The 22,235-nt window shown below is 35.9% G+C and overlaps 2 protein-coding genes across 4 annotated transcripts in view; both read right to left on the reverse strand.

Annotated features, from left to right (window-relative positions):
- Positions 1-1,671: 1,671 nt before the first annotated feature.
- Positions 1,672-16,949, reverse strand: LOC132092137 (WD repeat-containing protein 26). The gene is made up of 14 exons (XM_059498228.1): positions 16,376-16,949; positions 15,048-15,147; positions 10,215-10,271; positions 8,770-8,906; positions 8,459-8,556; positions 7,042-7,198; positions 6,824-6,962; positions 6,515-6,655; positions 5,105-5,224; positions 4,872-5,017; positions 4,704-4,782; positions 4,158-4,287; positions 3,885-4,079; positions 1,672-1,832 (listed from the first exon to the last, which is right to left on the reverse strand). Exons 1-14 carry the CDS (start codon positions 16,579-16,581, stop codon positions 1,807-1,809), a joined length of 1,731 nt encoding a protein of 576 aa, XP_059354211.1. The 5' UTR covers positions 16,582-16,949; the 3' UTR covers positions 1,672-1,806.
- Positions 16,950-18,819: 1,870 nt separating this feature from the next.
- The window catches only part of LOC132092138 (adenylate cyclase type 3-like), a 14,305-nt gene continuing 10,889 nt past the window's right edge, over positions 18,820-22,235 (reverse strand). For all 3 annotated transcript variants that reach the window (XM_059498229.1, XM_059498230.1, XM_059498231.1), the window contains 8 exons: positions 21,966-22,235; positions 21,428-21,509; positions 21,172-21,330; positions 20,159-20,305; positions 19,944-20,060; positions 19,731-19,857; positions 19,485-19,609; positions 18,820-19,004 (listed from right to left, as the gene is read on the reverse strand). The exon at positions 21,966-22,235 is cut by the window's right edge and continues 2 nt beyond it. In XM_059498229.1, coding sequence (XP_059354212.1) covers positions 18,828-19,004; positions 19,485-19,609; positions 19,731-19,857; positions 19,944-20,060; positions 20,159-20,305; positions 21,172-21,330; positions 21,428-21,509; positions 21,966-22,235 — 1,204 coding nt within the window. In that variant the 3' untranslated portion in view covers positions 18,820-18,827. The remainder of the gene's footprint in view (positions 19,005-19,484; positions 19,610-19,730; positions 19,858-19,943; positions 20,061-20,158; positions 20,306-21,171; positions 21,331-21,427; positions 21,510-21,965) is intronic.

The raw sequence follows: 22,235 nt of genomic DNA on the forward strand, positions 1-22,235 counted from the left end.
CAAAGAAACTGCTCTATCAGCTAAATGAACAGCAAAGATGTGTCACAGTGCACAAGCATCAGCCTGGTCCGAGTAGCGGCCAATTATTGTTCAGATTTTATTCAATTTTTAAGCTTATGGCACAAAATGGTCCTCAAGTAAACAGGCAAAATTCAATTAAAACCAAAACAGGCAGATGTTGCGGACCTATTCAAAGCCATTCGATATCAAAATCAATTTACAAACCTTTAATAACTGGAAAATCATCCATGAATTCTTCTCAAATAATTGCTTATAATTATTTCCACAAGCTGTCAGGTTGGCAAGGATAAACCCCTAAAAATGTCTCTGTATTAAAGTGACGTAACTTTATAAAAGATTTTCTGGACAATTTGGATTTCCGAATGAACTTTCACCTGTGAGGCAGGCCGGGGAGTTTAGCACCATCTTATGACTGAGGAAAGCATATGTGGATGTTAATAAAATTATGGTTAATGTAACTATTTATAAAAAAAAGAAAAAAAAAGAAAAAAGAAAAAAAGCTAATAATGCTTAAATAAAAGTAAAAAAAAAAAAAAAAAAAAAAAAGAGGAGACAATTTATCTGGTTATAGTTTAATATAATGATACAGAGATAAAGTCAACAATAACAAAAAAATATTGTAAACCAAAAAAAGTAACAAAAACTTCCATAAAAACAGGCAGAAAAGCATTTCTTTTCAAACATTTAATATCAGTCCATAGCAAATATTTCTCTCCAAAAAGGGGACTCAGAAGCTGGATATTTGGTGTAAACAGCTCAGATCAGGGAACGTGACAGTGTGGATGTAACTGAACTAGCGTACAGGCAGAGCTATCGTGTGGATCAAATCATTGTGGATTTGTAGTGCGCTTGAAGACGGTTTATTTTAATGCTGGTATGGCTGCTGTGAGAAACTTTATATGGGGGACTCTCAGCTCAAACATTTCTGCATAGGTCATTTATACACCACAAACTCCTCATCAGGAGCGGAATATCTGATTGACATTTTGAGTGTCACAGTATCTCTGTTTAAAGCTGTGCGTTTCACCATCAAAGTCAATTTATTTTTGTACTAATATTACAGTCTCTCTCTCTCAAATCCCACCTCTAAGGTAAGTGGTGAAAACAAGGAACTTCGCTATTAGCTTTCTTTAAAAAGATTTGTACAGCTAAACAAGAGACACACTCACGCTGGTGTGAGAACAGTGCCACATGCGAACGTACACCAACTTTAGGCACATTTGAACACACACACACACACACACACACACACACACACACACACACACACACACAGCTGTGCTACAGGAGGGAGGCTGAAGCAGAATTCTCTTTTAGAGAACAAAACGGCGACCTCTGACCCCTGCTGATGCATGACGTGGGAGACGGTTGAAACCAATGCATTTGTGCTCTGAGAGATTAAAAAAAAAACAGAAAAACTACAGCACTCCATCATCAACACTAAAGCCCAAGCTGATCAACTGCTAAAGGAACGAAAGAGAGAATTGCTAGGACTAGTATTTCTTTAAAATAAAAGTGTTTCATCCTCTGCCGCTGGAGGATTGAGAGCGAGAGAGAGAAAAACATTGAGTGTGAGTTTCTACAGCCGCCCGGGCGCTCCAGCTCTTGTCTTCGGGGCTAATGAAAGGGTAATAATGTGGGAATCCCGTCTCTGCTGCCTCCGCACACCTGAAAACAAGGTTCTCAATCTCTTTTGCATTTAGACTCGTGTGTCGTTGTGGAGGAGGACAATGCTGTAATTGTGTTTTTCTCTGTTGCGACAAGGCATCTGTTCCAGGGCTGCCATCAACTGTCCATACTGCTGCAACTCTCTGAGAAAATGAGAGAAAAATCCATTTTATTCAGCAAAAGTGACAGTGAAGACATTTATAATGTTACATAAGATTTGTTGCAAATAATGCTGTTCTTTTGAACTTTTTTACTCATCCAAGAAGTTTCCACAAAAATATCAAGCAGCACAACTGCTTTTTAACATGGATAATAATCAGAAATGTTTCTTGAGCAGCAAAAAAAGCATATTAGAAGGATTTCTGAAGGATCTTCTGGAGACTGGAGTAATGATGCTGAAAATTCAGCTTTGATCACAGAAATAAATTACATCTGATTTTCATTTTAATATTTAGCAGTTTTTTTTAAACATTTATTTTCTGTATTTTTTGCTCAAATAAATGCATCCTTGGTGAGGAGAAAACAACTGCAAAATTCTCAACAAGAGTGTATAAAGTAAAAGTGATTTAGACTCCAAAAAACATAAATAAATGACAAACAAATTAAGCAAAGGTTATTTTATTCAGTTTGTTTTAGAAGAGTGTTGTATTAAAAAGTCTACCCTCCTGTTAAATAGCGACTACAGTAGTCAACATTCGAAGTGGATCAAAACCTTTCATCAAAGTTGTCCTAAAAGTTGTTCCTTATAGAGAAAAAAAGCTAGTTTATGCATTCATGACAAAACTACAAATAATGCACGACTGGCTGAACGTCTGACTGCCTCAAAAAAGATTACGCTGTAGCAAAGCAGTTATATAGTTTCGCAGTAATGCTTAAATTCTACAAAGGAATTTGACAAAACCCATTTTAAATCTGTAACAAAGCATTTCAATATGAAACAGAGCATTCAATTAGATATGACAAAAAATGAGTGGGATTTTCTGCAATAAAATAAGTAACTCAATACTTTCCAAAAAAACTATTTTAATAAACAATATTGAATTTTTTTTCTTCAACTTTTTACATTTTGATGTGTGAAGAGTTTTTTTTTTTTTTTTACATTTTTTTATGGCAGGCAGTTGGAAGTTGGAAGTATATATATATTAAAAAATCTAATTAGTAACATTATATATATTACATTGCATTACTATAATATTATAATTGTATAATTATCTACATTTTGTGAATAATACACTCACGTTGCGAACAGGAATGTGTATTAAGTCATGCTCATTTTAAGGATTTCAACTTTGATTACATCAGTCTGTATTTAATATTATCAATGAATCTGAAGAATGGAAGCTCTAACTCTAAGTGCATTTACACTTCCTGTATTTTCTGTGATTGGGTACACTGTAAAAAATGACTGTGATTTTAACGGTAAAAAACTGTGAAAATGCTACAGTACAAACCTGTTTACTGGTTAACGGTAATTTCCTGTAAACTTTACAGGGAAAAACCGTAAACTTACGTTCCCAGAATTCTCTGCGTTGCATTTCAAATTTTGTTTGAATTTGATGTTTTTTCTTTGAAATAACTATGTTTCTTCTTAATTTTTTCTCATCTGTTATGTTTATTAGGTTTGTATGTTACATAAAATGTTGTTAAATTAATGTTTATTGCATATTTCAGTTTAATGAGTCTCACCATGATGGTGTTTAGTGCTTGTGTGAATGACACCGTGCACCTTCTATGTATCTTATTATTTAAAAGCTGCTTGTGATGGGCTTTGTTTCACCACATGACTCTCTCATCACCACCTGCTTTTGGTGGTTACCAGTGTAATACAAAGGTACAAAACAGATTTCAGTGCTTCAATAAGTTCGTATATTAATATTATATCAGTTAAATTATGGTATTAAACTGTAAATATAAAGTAAAACCGTTAAACCTACAACAATGTAACTGTATTTTTTAAGGTATAAAACCGTCGTTTATAAAAATGTTTTTTCCTAAAGTTAATACTTTTTATTTTACAGTAAATCATTGACTCAAGCACCAGATTTAACCGTAGAAACAACAATGACAATGGCTGCCAACCGTAAAAGAAAAAAATGTTTTACCCGTAACTTTACGGTGGAATTCTGGCAACCCCAGCTGCCAGCGTTTTACCGTAGAATCTACGTTTTTTTTTTTACAGTGTAGTATGTCTGTACCATTGAGGCCGTCCTGCTCTTGTGCGTCCAGGAAGGGTGCAGGTCCCCAGATACGGACCGTGCCGTCGTCAGAAGCGCTGGCCATAAGATTGGGAATACAGGGGTTCCAGCTGACACAGTTCACTGTGCGTGTGTGTCCCGTCAACTCCATGATCGGCAGCTCGCTGCGCTTGTGCCAAATATATACTTTATGATCTGAGAGACACAGCAAGATTGAGTGAGATTCACTCGAAATGCACCTGAAGAAAGAAGCTGAGGAATAAACAAAAGTACCTTCACTGCCGCTAGCGATGAAATCCTCATTGTGTCCACCGAAGCAGGAGTGAATGGTGTAGAAGCCCTGTCTCACACCCTGATACTTCCTGACCAACACACGGTCCTGTAGGTCCCAGAGATGAACACCCTGCATAATGAACAAACAACAGGTTTGGTTAGGACAACATCACAATTTAATAGAAAGATGGTAGATGATAAGAATAACATTGCTGCAATACAATTTCATGCAATAATCTCAAAAATAATTGAAAATGAATTTTAAAAATTATAATTGTAGGAATTATTAATAATATTTATTATTATTTAATAAAACATCACACAATAAAATCTAAAAATCTCAACAATTATTGAAAATGAATGCATTAAAAAAAATATATAAATATATATATTTCTATATAAATGAAAATAAAAATATTACAAATTATTTATTATTATGATAAAAAAACGATTCTTTTACGATTTTTAAAAACATGAATTAGAAAAAGTAAATATTTGGGATATTGTAATATATATGTAACGTATGTTTGAGACACATGGGCTTACCTGAGTTGCTACATTTAACAAAGCTAATCTTCCATTCTTGGAAACAGTGAAAGACATTATAGGATGATCCTCCTGAACTCTACAATACAAACAGAGAGAGAAGCAGAAGGTCAGAGACATGTTTCAAAACTCAGAAGCGGCTGAAAGTCAAATCTAACAGCTGCTTACATGTTTCTGTCTGTTAGGTCCTCGAAACTGTATCCACGGATCCTCTGGTGAGTATCAGAGGCGAGAACAGTGCGGCCGTCGGCCATACACCAGAGGCACTGCACACGCACACCTTCCCACGACTCCAACAGGTTTCCGTCAAGATCCTGTCCAATCACAACCAACAACTCATTACTAAAGAGAAGCCTGGCGAATCCCACAATCAAACCTCTTTAAGTGCGTTCTGAACTTACACACTGGTAAAACTGCCCTCTCTGTCCTCCTGTAACGAAGCGCTTGCCGTCAGGGTTCCAGGCCACGCTGGTCAGGCTGTCCTCATGAGACTGACTCATCTTTGTCCGCAGTTCTCCTGTCTGACCGCCAGGTGGAAGAAGAGAGTCAGAGGTCAGAGCTGAGCTACAGTTGAAGGATCTAAAGATCGTACAGATGAAGATCTAAAACACTGTGGGAATTATTGAGATTTATTACACTATTTCATTTAAAGATAATAAATAACATAGTAACACACAGATAAAAAAAAAAAGTAAAAAAATAAAATAATTAATAATTATTTAATGTGAATTTGGAAAAGGAATCATAAATTAATTTATTTTAAAGTATTAATTCATTTTAATTAATAATTTATTAATAACAATAATACAATAAAATCTAACACAATATTTAAATTAAGAAAATAAATTAAAATTCTGTCATCATTTACTCACATGGTCCTAAAGAGTATATGTAAAAAAAATTTATCAAACAAAATATTTCTTGCTGAACCTACTTTTTGTAATCTCTGTTTGATGCTTTGCACAACAATGACTTTAAAGTATCTTTTCAGAGTAATTTCTCCAAATTTGATGTGTGATGAATTAAATTACCACATCATGTTAATTAATTAGATAAAAAAATGTAATCACTTACCAGCCCTAATTTTAATTCATTAATTATGAATTATTATTATATGAATTCGAAAATAGAAATGTACTACATTTTAATAGCTTTTAAGCTTTATTAATCATCATGTTATTTTAATACACATTTTAATTATTATTAATACATTTCCTTAATAAATATTCTTTCATAATTGAAATCGTGATATGTCCTAATTGAGATTTTGGATGTTGTAATAATGACGATGTATGTTAAATATGTTTTACGTAAGCTTCATGCATCAAACTGATTTGTGTTTTAAACACATAATACATGTTTTATCCGGCTTTTTTTTAAATCCTTTTTGAGGAGCCACAGAGAATGATGGAAAATGTCATATAAGCCTTGAGCCTCAAATGTGGCTGAATAAGTAGTTTTAAACTTCCCATCATGCTTAACACTGATTCTGCATCAGTAAGCAATACACACAGAAACTAAATTGTAGCACACATCCACCATTACAATTTATAATTCATTAAGTTATACTTCTCCCCACTATTTGCTTGAAATAAAAAAAAAATATATATATAATTAAATACCAATTTTCTTTTGCCATGAGTATTTAATTGACAAAATCTTTGGTTTCTAGCAAATTTTCAGCTAGGTTCATGTGCACTCATCGTCTTTCACTTGAACGCAACTTTACATTGGGAAAATCTCATGCTAAAATCCAGAAAATGCATATTTATGGGAAAAACTTACAAAAAAGAGATGTGAGCTGTGTTTACCTGAACATTCCACAGCCAGAGCTCAGAGCAATCGTCTGGGCCGCAGGCGATCAGGTAAACATCATCAGGACTCCAGGCGAGATACGACACACCGTACGCATGACCCTCCAGAGTCCGTATGAGCTTCAACTGATGCGAATCCTGTGTGTGAGAGAGCACATTTATACCTAACCATCGAGTCTCTTTAAATCAAGTTATTCAAGATTAGGTTCATTTAAAAAAAAAGGGTCACCGTCACTTTAAAATCACCAACTTTCTTTAAACAAACAGAGCAATGTTTTGTTGCATGTGACAGACATCCTCACTCACCGGCTCCACCTGCCAGATAATCACAGTCGTGTCTTTCGAGCCGGTGGCGAGTTTAGCGCCGTCGTTGGAGAACTTGCAGAACCAGACTTCATTGCAGTGCTCTGTGAGGATCTGCTGCGTGTAACAGGGAAACTGTTTCCTGCAAACACAAGAACAGCCGCTGCATGTGAAATCTCTGAGGACGGAGGGGAGCGTTAGAAAGAGTTAACGTGGCACACCTGCTGCAGACGTGATCCAGCAGTAAGGACACGGAGTCCAGACTGGAGTCCAGTTTGGTGTTGTGATAAAGGCAGTGATCTCTCTGCATCTCCACGGCCTGTCTGAGCAGCGTCTGCAGCCGCCGAGGGGGCAACATTACAGACGGGGGCAGGTACGCTAAATAACAAACACAAACACACAATTATAAATATAGACACATGATCTGAAAATAATAGAAAACAGTGTAAATAACGAAAGACTGTGTCTATAAACTTGAAAAAAAATCTGCCACCACACAGTTTGAGCTAAATTGGACAAATTCTCCTTTCTGAGATGTCCTTAACATGTTAACTGTCACTCACATTTTTGAACACAGACGTTAAAATGCATGATCCAAATCTAAATTTGTATAATTCATGACTGAAAACATTTTGTAACATGACTTTGATGTACCATTTTCATGGTAACCCAATGTTTGATTTTAAAATAGGTTGCAAAGGATGAATTTTGAGAGTTTAAGTTTTCAAGTGATTTATCATTTCTGATTATATCTAAAGTGTCAGGGAACAAAGAAGACTTTTTTTTTTTTTTTTTGACAAAGGTCAGAACTTCTGTTATGATGGAGGTTTTTGAGGTGCACTCTTGCCATAAATGAATCTATTACTTTTCCTACATAATTTTTAACAAAAAAGATTGGTAAAATATCTATTTAGGAGTCTTCGACCTTTCCAACGGTATATAGTTTTGTTAAAAGGTGCAAACAATTCAAAATAAATACATTACATTTACATTTATTCATTTAGCAGAGGCTTTTATCCAAAGCGACTTACAGATGAGGACAGTGGAAGCAATCAAAAACAACAAAAAGAGCAATGATATATAAGTGCTATAACAAGTCTCAGTTAGGTTAACACAGTACACCTAGCATGGGATTTTAAATAATATAATATAAAGAAAACAGATAGAATAAAAAAAGAATAGAGCAAGCTAGTGTTAGAGGTCTTTACACACACACACACACACACACACACACACACACACACACACATACAATTGCATAATTAATGAAAAGAAAATAGAATATAAAAAGATTAGAAAGGTAGTTAAGATTTTTTTAAAGAATAGATTTGGAATAATGAGTGTTATTAGAGGGTCAAATAAAGATGGAAGAGATGTGTTTTAAGCCGATTCTTGAAGAATAAATAATAACAAACCATTCAAAAAATGCAAAAAGGTTTTCTTTTATGTGTAATGATAAAAGTATAACAAATTATATTCATTTTATAAATATTGTACAAATAATGGCAGTGGAAAAACTAAATAAAACCAAAATTGGGGTGATATATTATGCATCCATAATAAAATGCATTGAGTCTATGGTGTGTCCTCACTTATATAGCTCTGTAAATATGTGTGTGTGTGTGGTTGTGCACTCACTCTGGAGTTTGTCCAATAATCTACATCGTGATCCAGCGCCTTTTCCCTCCCATTCAGCCTTTGCCTTCAGATCCTCAGGGTGACTGCACATCAGATACCTTAAAACACACAGCCAATCAGAGTGAGCCATCAACAGACGTCAAAGCCATTACAATCACAAAATGATTCTCACTTTCTTTAGAGCACAACAGTAGGAAATTGGAAATAAAAATGACATTCTAAGTCTATACAGCAAAATGTATTTTTAGCAATAACAAGTAAACCTTACAAGTAGAGTATGTTAATGTGCATGTTTGTGTCGTGTTTAGTACCCGCTGAGCACGTGGATTCGATCGGTGTTGTATTTGAGCGGAGTCAACTCTCCTCTCAACACCTGAAGAGCTTCCAGAACTTTTCCGTCCTCCAAATACTCCAGATACTTCTGCTGTAATAACAGAAACTTCATCCGCTAGAAGAGAGAACGAAGAAAGATTGACTTTCAGTAGCACCTCAGTGACTCAAACATTTCTCAGATATACGGCTCAATAATCCACTTTACATTCACACAACAGTCACAACTAAAACATGGTTACAAGTAAAATGGCACAAAATCTGAGCCCCCTTTTAAGGACACAGACAGTGTGAATGCAAAGACAACTGGGTTCTTTTTAAAGTTGTTTCACTTAAATCTTTTTTCTAGGAAAGACTGGTCTTTACGACGACTAGTGGTCGCGCCATCTGTACATAAAAGGGCACTAAGTTAAAAATAATATGTCTAATTTTTCTGTTGCACCATGGAAATGATTCTATCCATAAATTAAATATTTCTGGAAAAATATCAGTTGAAATAAAACCGCAGATAGTGAATCACATCAAAAAGCTAATTTCTTAACCTAGTTTCTTTAGAAATATATGATGTTGACATTTACACTCATTTACATTTTAAATAAACAGAATATTATGTGAATAAATGGCTCTTCAAAATAAACCTAATCTAAACAGCGTTTGATTCCTCAATGTGCATGTCAAATAAAATCAACTCAACAAAGTTTTTTTTGTATCATTTGTGTTTATTTACATTAACTTCAAATAGTTTCTGATTGTTGTTCACATATAAAATACTTAATTACACTATTTCATGATAAAGTATCAAACTTATTTTTACAGAAAATTATGTGAGACAAATTAAGTTAGAATCAACCTTAACACGAGAAGCAACTACTTCTGTTCTCTAATTTGAAGGACGATATTTGATCATCAGGGGTAAATGTCATATTATGTGATTATGCATTACATTACATAGCGCTTACAACTCACTAGTTATGTTCTGCCTTAAAGGAACAGTTCAGCCCAAAATGAATATTTACTGAACTATTTCACTCTAGGAAGCATTACTATGGATTATGAACTTCTGAACCAGAAGTGATGGTTTACAGTTTAAATGTCTCAATGACGCAGCTTTTCTCTTCACAAGATGTTAACTGATGGACTGGAGCAGTATGGATTATTTGTGGATTATGGTGATGGTTTAATCAGCTGTTTGGACTCATTCTGAAGGCACCCATTCACTGCTGATGATCCATTGGTAAGCAAGTGATGTAATGCTAAATTACTCCATATCTGGTCCCATTAATAATTTTTTTTAACAAATTATCATTTTTGGCTAAGCTATTAAAGATCACATGGTGTAACCAAATCAAGCACAAGAGTTGGTTACAAACTAGTTAAGTAATAAGCCTTTCTACAACACTACAGAAGATCAGTCCGGTGCTCTTACCACAATAGCGCTGGGTGAATGCATCAATGCTTTCAGTTCATTGAGGTCATTTTCTGCCTGTGTCCCACAAAGAAACAAAAGCATTAGTTCAGCATTTTCATCCAGCATTTTGGGAGGAAAAATATCACCATAAACCATTAGGGCCGTGCGATTATTCGAAATCGAAATAAAATCGCGATTTGAGTGTGCGCGATTTCTAAACCGCTTTATAGCACAGTTTTCTCACAGTACATTAACTGAACCAATCAGGATGCAGCGCACCTAAGTGGAGCGCGAGAACAGAACAGACTGGACATTTACCTAACTCCAGGTTCACACACTGTCTGTGATGAGTAGCCTTTTTTTTTTTTCAAGCCCATGTTAACGGATCAGAACATTCACACTGCACGCAGTAAAAAGATGAGAACAGAAAAGGTTATAAATAGAAAGGTGCGAAAAGATTTAATATGATCTGAGCACGCGCATGTGGTTTTGTTAACAGAGCAAAGAAAATCTGCGTGCCAGCGGATAGATTCGCGCTCGCGCATGATTTTAATGTACTTTCGCCTTACAATAATGCGCTCCCGTTGCTGCTTCTGAACCGCGTACACATAACTTACTGTATACGCACTGCAGACGGAGTACGTGTGACCCTTGGGCAATAAATATATTGGGCAAAACATATAACACCTGAGGCACCGCTACAGTGAGCTCTATGACCGATGCATGGCAAAAATAAATAAATAAATCCCTGAACACGGGTTTTATTTTTTTTTATTTTTTGCCATATGTCTAGACATTTTGTTTGACATCTTTACTTAGTGATTATTTTAACTTATGTCTGTTCTAGAGACATGCTACAACTTTTTGATAAAGCTCTCATTGGTTTTCTTTTGGAAATATGTTTCAAATTTATACTGAATGCATTTATGACTGTAAAGCATGTCTGTGAGTGTCAAAATCATGATTAAAATCGAAAACGCAAAATTGATAAAAAAAAATCGTGATAGTTTTTTTTTGTCCATATCGCACAGCCCTATCAACCATATAGGGTTTACTTTAAAAACAGTCAAGCTCAGACAAAATAAGCCATGTTAACCTAAAAAACTTAATTAATTGGAATTAAATATAATAGCCCCTGGACTCTTCAGTTACTCTTCAATTGTCTAAATATCTTAGATAGCAAAGCACCAAAAGTGTTGTGTATTTTAAAGAAATATTAAATAAGCAAAACACAGATTTAAATTCTAAAACAATAGATATATTTTTCAAAATGATGATGAGACAAATGAAAATGAGTATATTATGAATTTGTTTATTTGATTGTGCTATTGCTTCAAAATTCATCAGCATTTTATGCACAAAAAGAAAAAAGAAGCAGTATATACCTCTCTAAATAGATGGAAAACTAGAAATGAATTAGGTGGAAAATAGGATTCATCTTTGCCACTGTTAGTTCGGGGAGCCAGAAGACAAGGAAAATTACACCCAAAACTCCGTCAGAAACAGCTGCTTCAGCGGTCCAAACTGTTCCTCAAGCCAGAAGCACGATCAACTAAATGTGCAAATAATTTCTAGAGTTTATCTTATTCCACCATGAGCTCTGAAAAGCATTTCCCTAAAGGTTGAACATGATTGTTGTTTCTGCCCGAGAGCTTGGTTTCAATAGTCCAAACTCTCCTAAATAAACTGAGAGACAGTCAAATAAACCTGCTTCTTCCTGTATGAAATACAACATAACTGGATTGTTTTTATTTCCACCCATTTAAACTGCACTGCAGTCAAAAATGAGAGTCCACTTTTCAAACAGCTTTAGACTCTTTTCTTTCAGTTTACTCATGAAGTGTACAGGAAAGGGAAAGAATGTTTTTTTTTTTAAATCACACTTACAATTGCTGCATTAAAGAATCAAAATGTTAAAGTCTTGGCAAAGCTTTACCAAAAACAAGAGCAAAACTCTTTATGCACACAAAATCAGAAGGAATTAAGCTTTTTTTTTTATGACCTTTCACCGTCCCCACATACACATTTACATGACCTTTGACCTACAGTTCACCCATCAGTCTGCATGCTCATCCTTAGTAAACATGACACAGCATTCACAATTAAAAAACCCTATGCTTTCCACGACTGTTGTTTAATTATTATTAAAACGGTATTTAATTAAGATGTTTTAATTTAAAAAGTAAATCTCTATTGGGCAGAACTTTGTTTGCCAAAATGGAATGGAATTGTTGAAATTACAATTTTATTTTAAAGGATTATTTAAATTGTTCAAGTTGTATACATTCATTCGATTACCACCATTTTCCATAAAAAAATGATTTTATCATAAAAAAACCCTGAAAAGTTTAAAAAGACAATACTGAAGTTCTAAAAAAATAAAACATGATATATGGAACTATAAGTGTTAAAATATAATAAATTATTTAATCAATAAAATGTTATGATCCTTTTTTATTATTCAAATTTATTTAAGGATTTGATCCCTGCTGAAGTTTGCCCACTTGCAAAGAAATGAAGGGTCTGCAATTTTTATGGTAGGTTTATTTTAATGTATAGAGACAGAATATCAACAAAAACAAATCCAGAAAAAACACATTATATAAAAGTTTAGAAACTGATTCGCATTTCAGTGAAATAAGTATTTGATCCCCTACCAACCAGCAAGAATTCTGGCTCCCACAGACTGGTTACGTGTCCATGTGGAACACAGATTAGTCCTGTCACTTTAAGAAGTTACTCCTAGGGGCCTGTTTACACCTGGTCACTTCATGCATTTTTCTGATCGGATTTCTATCTGATCGTGAAAAGACCAGGTGTAAATGCACATTCAAACACATTTGAGACAGATAAAAATCCGATCACTCAAACCACTTCAGGAGGTGTCTGGGATGCATTCCAGATGAAACTGGACAAGTGTAAATGCATCTGGTTGTTGAAACCACATATGTCAATTTTACTCTCTCAAAACATTCAAAATAATAAGCCTGTTATAGGCTATATTACACTATAGTCAGATATGACAGTGATAATGCAACGAAGTTTGAAGTGCATTTCTTCAGCAAGCAGATGTGCAAACTTTCCAGTGATGATGCCGCGCTCTCCTATTGTGGGATTTGATATTTAAATGAGCTGATAACTAATAAAATACAGTGCTCATCTTTCGTTTTTGTTGACTCCATTAAAATTTAAATGAAGTGCGGGAATTGAAGATCAGATTTAAATCCGTTTTGAAACGACACATTTATGTGGCCAAGTGTAATTGGAAACGTTTCAACAAACGTTGATAAATCAGAGAGATATCCCATCAGTGAAAACACATGAAATGACTAGGTGTAAACATGCCACTAATGTCAGTTTGTTAGGTGTATAAGACACCTGTCCACACAATCTGTATCTTCCATTCCAACCTCTCCTTGACTTGAATGGGCAACAAGACCATCAGCAAGAAGCTTGGTGAGGAGGAGACAACAGTGTAATTATTCAGAAATGGAAGAAATACAAAACAACCATGAATCAGCCTCAGTCAGGAGCTCTGTGCAAGATCTCACCTCATGGGGTAAAGATGATGATGAGAAAGGTGAGGGATCAGCCCAGAACTACACGGGAGGAGCTTGTTAATGATCTTAATGACCCCAAGAACACCATCCCTACAGTCAAGCACTAAGGTGGAAACATTGTGCTTTAGGAATGTTTTTCTGCTAAGGCTACTGGACGACTTCACTGCATTTAGGGGCAAATGGACTGTGAAATCTTGGTCGAGAACCTCCTTCCCTCAGCCAGAACACTGAAGATGGATCATGGATGGGTCTTCCAGCAGGACAATGACGCGAAACATACCACCAAGACAACAGAGGAGTGGCTCAAGAAGAAGCACATTAAGATCATGGAGTGGCCTTGTCAGTCTCCAGACCTCAGTCCTACAGAAAATCTGTGGAGGGAGCTGAAACTGTGAGTTTCCAACAACAGACAAGAAACCTCAAGGATTTAGAGAGGATCAGTAAAGAGGAGTGGAGTAAAACCTCTCCTGAGACGAGTGCAAACCTGGTGGCCAACTACAAAAAACTTCTTACCTCTGTGCTTGCCAACAAGGGTTTCTGCAAGTACTAAGTCATGTTTTGCTTGGGGATCAAATACTTCTTTCACTCACTGAAATGCAAATCAATTTCTAACCTTTATATAATGTGTTTTTTTCTGGGTTTTTTGGCTGGTATTCTGTTTCTATCCATAAAAATAATCCTACCATAAAAATTAGACCCTAATTGGCAAACGTACAAAATCAGCAGTGGATCAAATAAATATTTTCCCCACTGTAAGAGATTTAATGATGAAAAGTAGCCAATTTATCCGCTAGGAAATGACTGGAAAAAACTGTGTTTGTTTATTATCGTTATATTTAGTGGCATTCCAGCTACCAGAGCTATTTTCATGGTTAGAGACAAGTGAAAAATAGAAAAATTAAATTGTTAACAACAAATAATAATAAAAAAAAAAATTACAAAAGTAAAAAAAAAAAAACAATTACGTCTATCTATGATTAAATATATTAAAAACTAAATCTGGCCTAACTTCAAACTTAAAAAAATGAAAAGACTTTTCATAAGAATTGGAACATGGTTAAAATTCTGCCAAAAAATACAGACTCTGATTTTGATGAAAGGTTACGAGGACAAACATTTTCTTTACTATGCACTGATCACACAAAACAAAAGCAATGTAAAAGTAATTAAGAAAGCACTAGGCATGAAAATAGTGTCAACTTTGACAGATTCAGGATAAAGGTGACTATCCCTCCAAATAACTTCTGACTCAAAATCATGATATTACATATCACACTTGGCATAAGCTCACCTTGTCCCATTCGCCTTCCATGATGTGGTTCCGGAACTTTGTGGCTGATGGATGCTCCAGTCTACAGCCAGATTCCTGCATTAACAAATCCACCGTCTGACTGGAAAGAGACAGAGAGACCTCACAAACATGAGTAATGCATCACAGTGCATTCAACCCTTCCCATTTATCTGACCTTTAGCGAAAACAATAACTAAACCTTGATTGTTTCTAATTGCTTTATCTCGGAGTAAAACAACAGCTGGCGTCTCAAGTACTGTTTGCATCCTATCTGACATGGAAAAGAAAGTTAAAAGGCCAACTATCAACTTGTGTGTTCCTAACATATGTATTACCCATTTCATTAAAGCATTAACACACTAATGCCTTGCTAAATAATGCAAATAATTACAGCTGAAGGGGTCAAGGGGATTTTATATTTAATTACCTGCATCACTCTGCCACATCGCAACTCTTATGCATGTCATATAGATTTATTATGGCATGTAGTGGTCCTATATTCAGAATTGAACATTTCTGAAAATATATTTTTAGGTTATTAAAGACTGAAAAACAAGCTCAAACATGCTGATGAAAATGATGGCGGTGACTGGGATGCTACAGACAGGTGAAGGTTTCTAGAAAGTGTTCTGAATGCAGGGTCTGACAGAATTACGTCATGCTATGATTGCAAAAGAGAGAAAGAGTGTGTGTGTGTTTGTGTAAGGGGGGAGGGGATGGATGTTTTTTCAGTTTTTACTGACGTTTTCAGCTCATCTTGCAGTAGAGATCTCGGACGTGAGTTTTCAAGTACGCTGATCTGGACTGCGATCGTTTTTGGGGTTTGAATCTGAATGACAGCTGATGGCTTTAGCAGATCTTCACTAAAATTAGATTCGAGCTTCTTTCTAATGTAAACCAGCTGCTACATACACACACACACACATTCCACAGCCGCCATTAAAAAGCAAACACACAATGTCAAAATGATTTGATAATGCGTAAACACACATATGTAATACATCGCCAGAGGGATGTTGATATGTACTGAATTTATCTGTACGTTACTTTTGACACTATTAAAGCTCAAATATGTTTTCGGGGCCCGACAAATATTTGACAGGCGTGCTGTCATCTGTGATCGCAAGTCTCTTTGTGTCTAGCGTTAACTGATTACGTTGTAGATATCTGTATCTCATTTTGTCAGGCAATAAAGATTTTGACTGTCATAAAACACGATGTTTCGTCGCGAGTTCGCTTCGTTGATCACATATCGGCTACAAAATCTGCGATCTGTCAAAACAGAACCGACTCGGTCCGGTGGTGCTCTTCATTACCGCGACACTTACTTCAGCCCTAACCCGTTCAGATGCTGTCCGATGAGGCGGATCATGTCCTCCTCCGCCTGAGACAGACGCTTCTTCTTCTTCAGGGAACCCGAACCTGTCCCGGAGGCCCCCGAAGCCGAGCCTGCGTTGCTCTGGAGGCCGTTGGCATCTCCATTCTGCGCGCTGGCCGGGTGGTTCTGTTCCTGTCCCGTCCCGTTCGACTGCATGTTGGTGCCGGTTCGGCTGAGGTGGGTTGCTGACGTAAGGCCTGCTGAAGCACCGGGCTCTCCTACTCCCTCCGCCGACGAGGCTCGGCGCTTCTTCCGCGGGGGCGGCGACGCTCCGCCGGTGTCCGAGTCGGAGGAAGAGGAAGCGGAGGCCAGAGTTTCCTCACCGAGAGCGGCCGTGGTTAGAAGCCGGTGAAGCCCGGGGGAGGGGAAAGAGGCGTCGGGCTCCCGCGGTCCAGAGCGCGTTCCGTACGAGGGTCTTTCGTCTTGTTGTTGTTGCTCTCCAAACAGCTGCAGATCTAATGGCGTCCAGACGTGTTGACGTCACCGGACATTCCCCTGTTGCCTCACTTCCGGACGGAGCCCGGCCAAAAGGGGGCGCACGCAGAATTTTACCACAGACTATTAATTCATCAATAATTATGATTGTATATACATGGATTAACAGATTATCAGATCAGTGAATCAATTAAATTTATATAGAACCTGGTTTTTTCTTGTTGTTGATAATAGTCCTTTCTATTTTTCATGTGGGTCAGTGGTAGAGTATTGGGTTAGCAGCGCAAAAGGTTGTGGGTTCGATTCCCAGGGAACACATGTTAGGTAAAACAATCTTAGCCTGAATGCATTGGAAGTCGCTTTGGATAAAACTGTCTGCTAAATGCATAAAATTTTATTTATTTTCTATTACTGTCACAACATATAGTCACATTCACCCATCTATCTATCTATCTATCTATCTATCTATCTATCTATCTATCTATCTATCTATCGATCGATCCATTTATCTATCTGTCTGTCAATGTTGTCTTTTTTATTTTAAACATTACTTTCTAGTGCTACCCTACTAAGGTTTTGTTATAATAAAAATTCAGCAAGAAGCTACTAAAGTTTGGCTGTTTAATGTACCTTTTTAAGACTCTTTAAATCATATTTCTTATTCTGTCAAAAAATAAAACATATCTGAGCTTCTAAATCCACAATCTACAAAATATATTATAAGTAATAATCTGATCTACAACCATGAGTTTCACAGAGTGTACATGAAACAAACTGAATGTCACGAGTGAATGTGAGTGTATAAAAAAGCATTAAAACATCAGACTGCCTGCTGGGATTGAGATACAGACCAGGAGATGTTTAAGTATTAAAATGCCATTCGTTAAAAAACTTTCTGACTACATGTCAATAAGAATATGGTCTCAGTGTGATATTCTCAGTTAAAGCTATACATGAAATACAAATATAGAATAAAATTCTCCCTTCTGTTGATGCTTTCATTATAGAATTAAAATAATGAATGATATACAACATTTAAAAAAAAAAAAAAAAAAAAAAAAAAAAATATTGAAGTGGCATTTAGCCAAGTATGGTGACCCATACTCAGAATTTGTGCTCTGCATTTAACCCATCCGAAGTGCACACACACAGAGCAGTGAACACACACACACACACACACTGTGAACACACACCCGGAGCAGTGGGCAGCCATTTATGCTGCAGCGCCCGGGGAGCAGTTGGGGGTTTGATGCCTTGCTCAAGGGCACCTAAGTCGTGGTATTGAAGGTGGAGAGAGAACTGTACATGCACTCCCCCCACCCACAATTCCTGCCAGCCCAGGACTCGAACTCACAACCTTTCGATTGGGAGTCCGACTCTCTAACCATTAGGCCACGACTTCCCAGCATTTTCATGTTCTGTTGAAGAGATGAATGTGCCTTTGATCTGACTACTTAACCCCTTAATGGCTAGTATTTTGAGTTTTTAGCTCCTGATCGTGTGTTCGTTAACAATTAACAGAATTTCCATCATTGTCTATTTTATACTTTTTATGTGCTTTACTTTTTGTGTGTTTTATGTGCTAACATTTTCAATAATTACAAATAACAATTCAGTTTACTGTAACCTGATCCTTATATGGATGCATATGTTCTTTATCAGCATTTTTTACTAAATGAAAGTGTATAAAGCATGAAAAACTCAACAGACCAGATGGATCTGTCTCAATGATGGAACGTGCTTTTAAAATACGACAAACAATAGATGTTTTTCAGGTAATACAACCTTTGGCTGTCGTTTTTAATGGGTAATTTTTCAGCGTTATTGTCTATGTGCTGCAGACAATGTTGAGCTTCTGTGTTCATTAGGGAGACTCTGTCCCCTTTCTATTGTTTCTATTAATAAAAAGTGGAAAAGGCCCAAAATAATATAAACTAAAATGTCAATGTCCTCCTTATCCTCTCTTCTCAGGGTTTGTCTGGTATTTGATGTGGGAGAGAGACTGCGGTCGTCTTTGCGACAGGCTTGTCTTTGCCCTTCATGAAGAAAGTGAGCAGTTCTCCTTTTCCTTTTACATAGATGGGTCCTCTTCTGACAAAACGGAAACCGTACTCCTTCAGGATGTTACAGCAGTCCTCCACCACCTGTGGAGCACCAGCACCAGAAGAACACAGATATCTGTATCATTCACAAAAACAATTGCAAGCTATGACCTCAGAATTGTGCTTGAAGTTTTAAGAAGAAAAGTCTGAAGAGTTAGATATAAACTGGCAATTGCAGAAAAAGTCAGAACTGTGAGATAAAAGGTCGCAGTTACTTGATAATTTTTTTTCTGTGACAAACTAAAATGTCACAATTGCATAATGCAAACTCAGAATTCAGATTAAATTTTTTTTATAAATGTGAGATGTAAACTTAGAATTCTGAGAAAAAAAGTCAAAACCTTGAGATATGTGTAAAACATGTAAATGTTTGTCAAAAAGGCATAATATTGAACATTTAAATGACTGATATTAAAAATATAATTTTAATTTTATTTTATGTCATATTGGCCAGTTATTTTTAAAATAACTTTTAAAAATAAAACAAATAGAAAACGTCTAATAAAATGAACATTTTATCACCTGTATGTTACCCATTACCCCAGTGGACTCCATTCGACTGGCCACATTTACAGTGTTTCCCCAAATATCGAAATGAGGTTTGCGAGCGCCAATCACTCCAGCTAACACACCCCCCTTATTCAGACCTGACAATAAAACACACACAAACAGCATGGTCACAGTATCATAAATTTAACACATCCTCAACTCTATTATTATAGAAGCAGAAGTAATATGTGTCTGTAGTTCAGTCAGATGCTTTCTGACCTATGCGCAGCATGAAGTTATTGAATGACTGTTTGTTTAGGTTTCCAAGTGTGACTTTCATAGCCAGTGCAAAGTCTGCCAAATCAGCAAAGTGTTGCCAGCGCTCTAAGATGGACTGATCCTCTATCTGTGTAACACACAAATCATCATCATCATTAGTAACACAGTATTTATTAGTGTATTATGAGCTGTAGTTTGTGTTGTGGAGCTGACCTTGCGGTCGGTGTATCTGTTGGTGTTGCTCTCCGGCGTCACGCCTGATGCAGCCATGTATGTGCTACCAATGGTCTTGATCTTCGTAATATAGCGAAAGTCTGTGCGATCCAGAAGCTACTCAGAATCAAAAAAGGCATTGTATGATATTAAAGAGAACTTCTGCTGAACAAATAATGACATATATGAAGAAATAAAGGACAAGAGGCACTCACACTGTCAAAGTCAGAGATGATCTCATTCAGGATTCGGAGGCATTCTATCCCTCCATTGTTTATACTCTCCTCCGTATAAAAGTCAGAGAAGTTAGGAATAGAGGCGAACATCACACCAATCTCATCATAAGACTGACTGTAAAGTTCCTGCAATAGACAAATAGAAATCAATGTGCACTTTTATTAATGACTAAACTAATATAAAGATTACTCGGACATGAATATAGAGAAAAGGTAATTATTTTTTTACTCGCAATTCTGAAAATCCTGTTATAAGCCTGTTATGAGTTATAAAAGATTATATAAAGATATCTATTATATAATTTTATATGATAAAATTATATACAGATATAAAATCACAACTGCAAGAAAAAGTGAGATAAAAAGTTGCAATGACCTTTTTAATTTATTATTCCATGGCCTAAACAGAAAATGCTGAATTGCAAGAAAAAAAAAGCCAAAATTGCGAGATGTAAACTCTGATTTAAGTGAAAAGAATTTTTAAAATGCGAGATGTACACAAAAGTCAGAAGTATGGGATATAAGATAAAACTGACATAAAATAGCAAAAAAAAAACAAACAATTACGATATGTAAACTTAGAATTCAGAGAAAAAAAGCCAAAATTCCGAGATGGAACTTTTGATTTAAGAGGCAAAATGTAAAAATAAGAGATGTACGCAAAAGTCAAAAGTATGGGGTATAAGAAAATGTATAAACTGATATAAACCTGCAATAAAAAAAAAATATATATATATACATATATTTAGTCTATATAATTAAAGATAGGCTATTTAAACTATAATTATGATAAGTAAACTTAGAATTCAGAGAAATAAAAGGCAAAATTGCAAGATGGCAATTTTTTAATTTCGAGAAAAAGCGTAAAATTACGAGATGTAAACTCAAAATTTAGAGAAAAAAAGGTAGAATTGAGAGATTTAAGAAAAGTAGGATTAAGGAAATAAGGTTAAAATTGTTATTCCGTGGCATAAACAAGCTTCTATAAATACCTCATCTCTCTTCTTGGAGCCCAGGAAGTGTTTGGCCACGTGTTCAGGAAGCATGTTAGTGACCAGCGCCTCGTTGTATGTTCTCATTTCATACACTTTCTCCTTCTGATCATGTACCTCAATCTTCCACAGAAACAGTTTACGTGACTGTTTTTCCACCTGATAGAGGAACAAAATACAGAAATAACATGCTAATATTTGTGAAAAATGGAGGAAAGGAAATAAACTTGACTTTTTAAGCTATTGTTGGACATACTTGACGTGCAAAGTAGTAGAAACTCATCATCATGATGATAATCATCATGGTCAGCAGATATCTGGTGGGAACCACTGAATAACTGAAAATAATGAAAAACTATTTCAGGTGTCAGACAATTTTCAAGAGTGGTTTGAAGCGCAATTTAACCTTGCATTTGATTTATTAAACACACAATCCAATTTAACTGGGTGTAAAATAATATAAATAAGTCAATGTCATGTAAAAATAAATGTAATATATATATATACACACACATATATATATATATATATATTAATCAACAACACTGATCATAAACAGAAATGTTTCTTGAGCAGCAAAGCAGAATATTATTATGATTTCTGAAGGATCATGTGACACTGAAGACTGGAGTAATGATGCTGAAAATCCAGCTTTGCGTCAGAGAAATAAATAGCATCTTAAAATATATTCAAATACACATCAGTTATTTTAAATTGAAATACTATTTTACATTATGATTCTACTGTATTTTCTGTCAACAGATCTTCTGGACCCAAACTCAAGCTTTTCTCACCTGTAGTCAAGGTAGCGAATTAAATCATAGATGTCGTAAATGTACATCCAGCTGTGGATGTTTACAGCCCCGGTTGCTATTGTAACCAACAGCATGAGCGCCAGCTTGACCACATGGCTGAGCTGCACGAGCATGACAGTTGCCACAAGTGACAGCACTGATATGTATCCGTAGTGTTTGGGGTTCTTGGCACATCCGCCGTCCCCCAGTGACTCGAGGGTCATGCCGGATGTGGTGTTCAGAAGCACAAAAGGAGGCTGAACACAGCTC

The sequence above is a fragment of the Carassius carassius genome, chromosome 18 (genome assembly GCF_963082965.1).
Source record: "Carassius carassius chromosome 18, fCarCar2.1, whole genome shotgun sequence".
Lineage (NCBI taxonomy): Eukaryota > Metazoa > Chordata > Actinopteri > Cypriniformes > Cyprinidae > Carassius > Carassius carassius.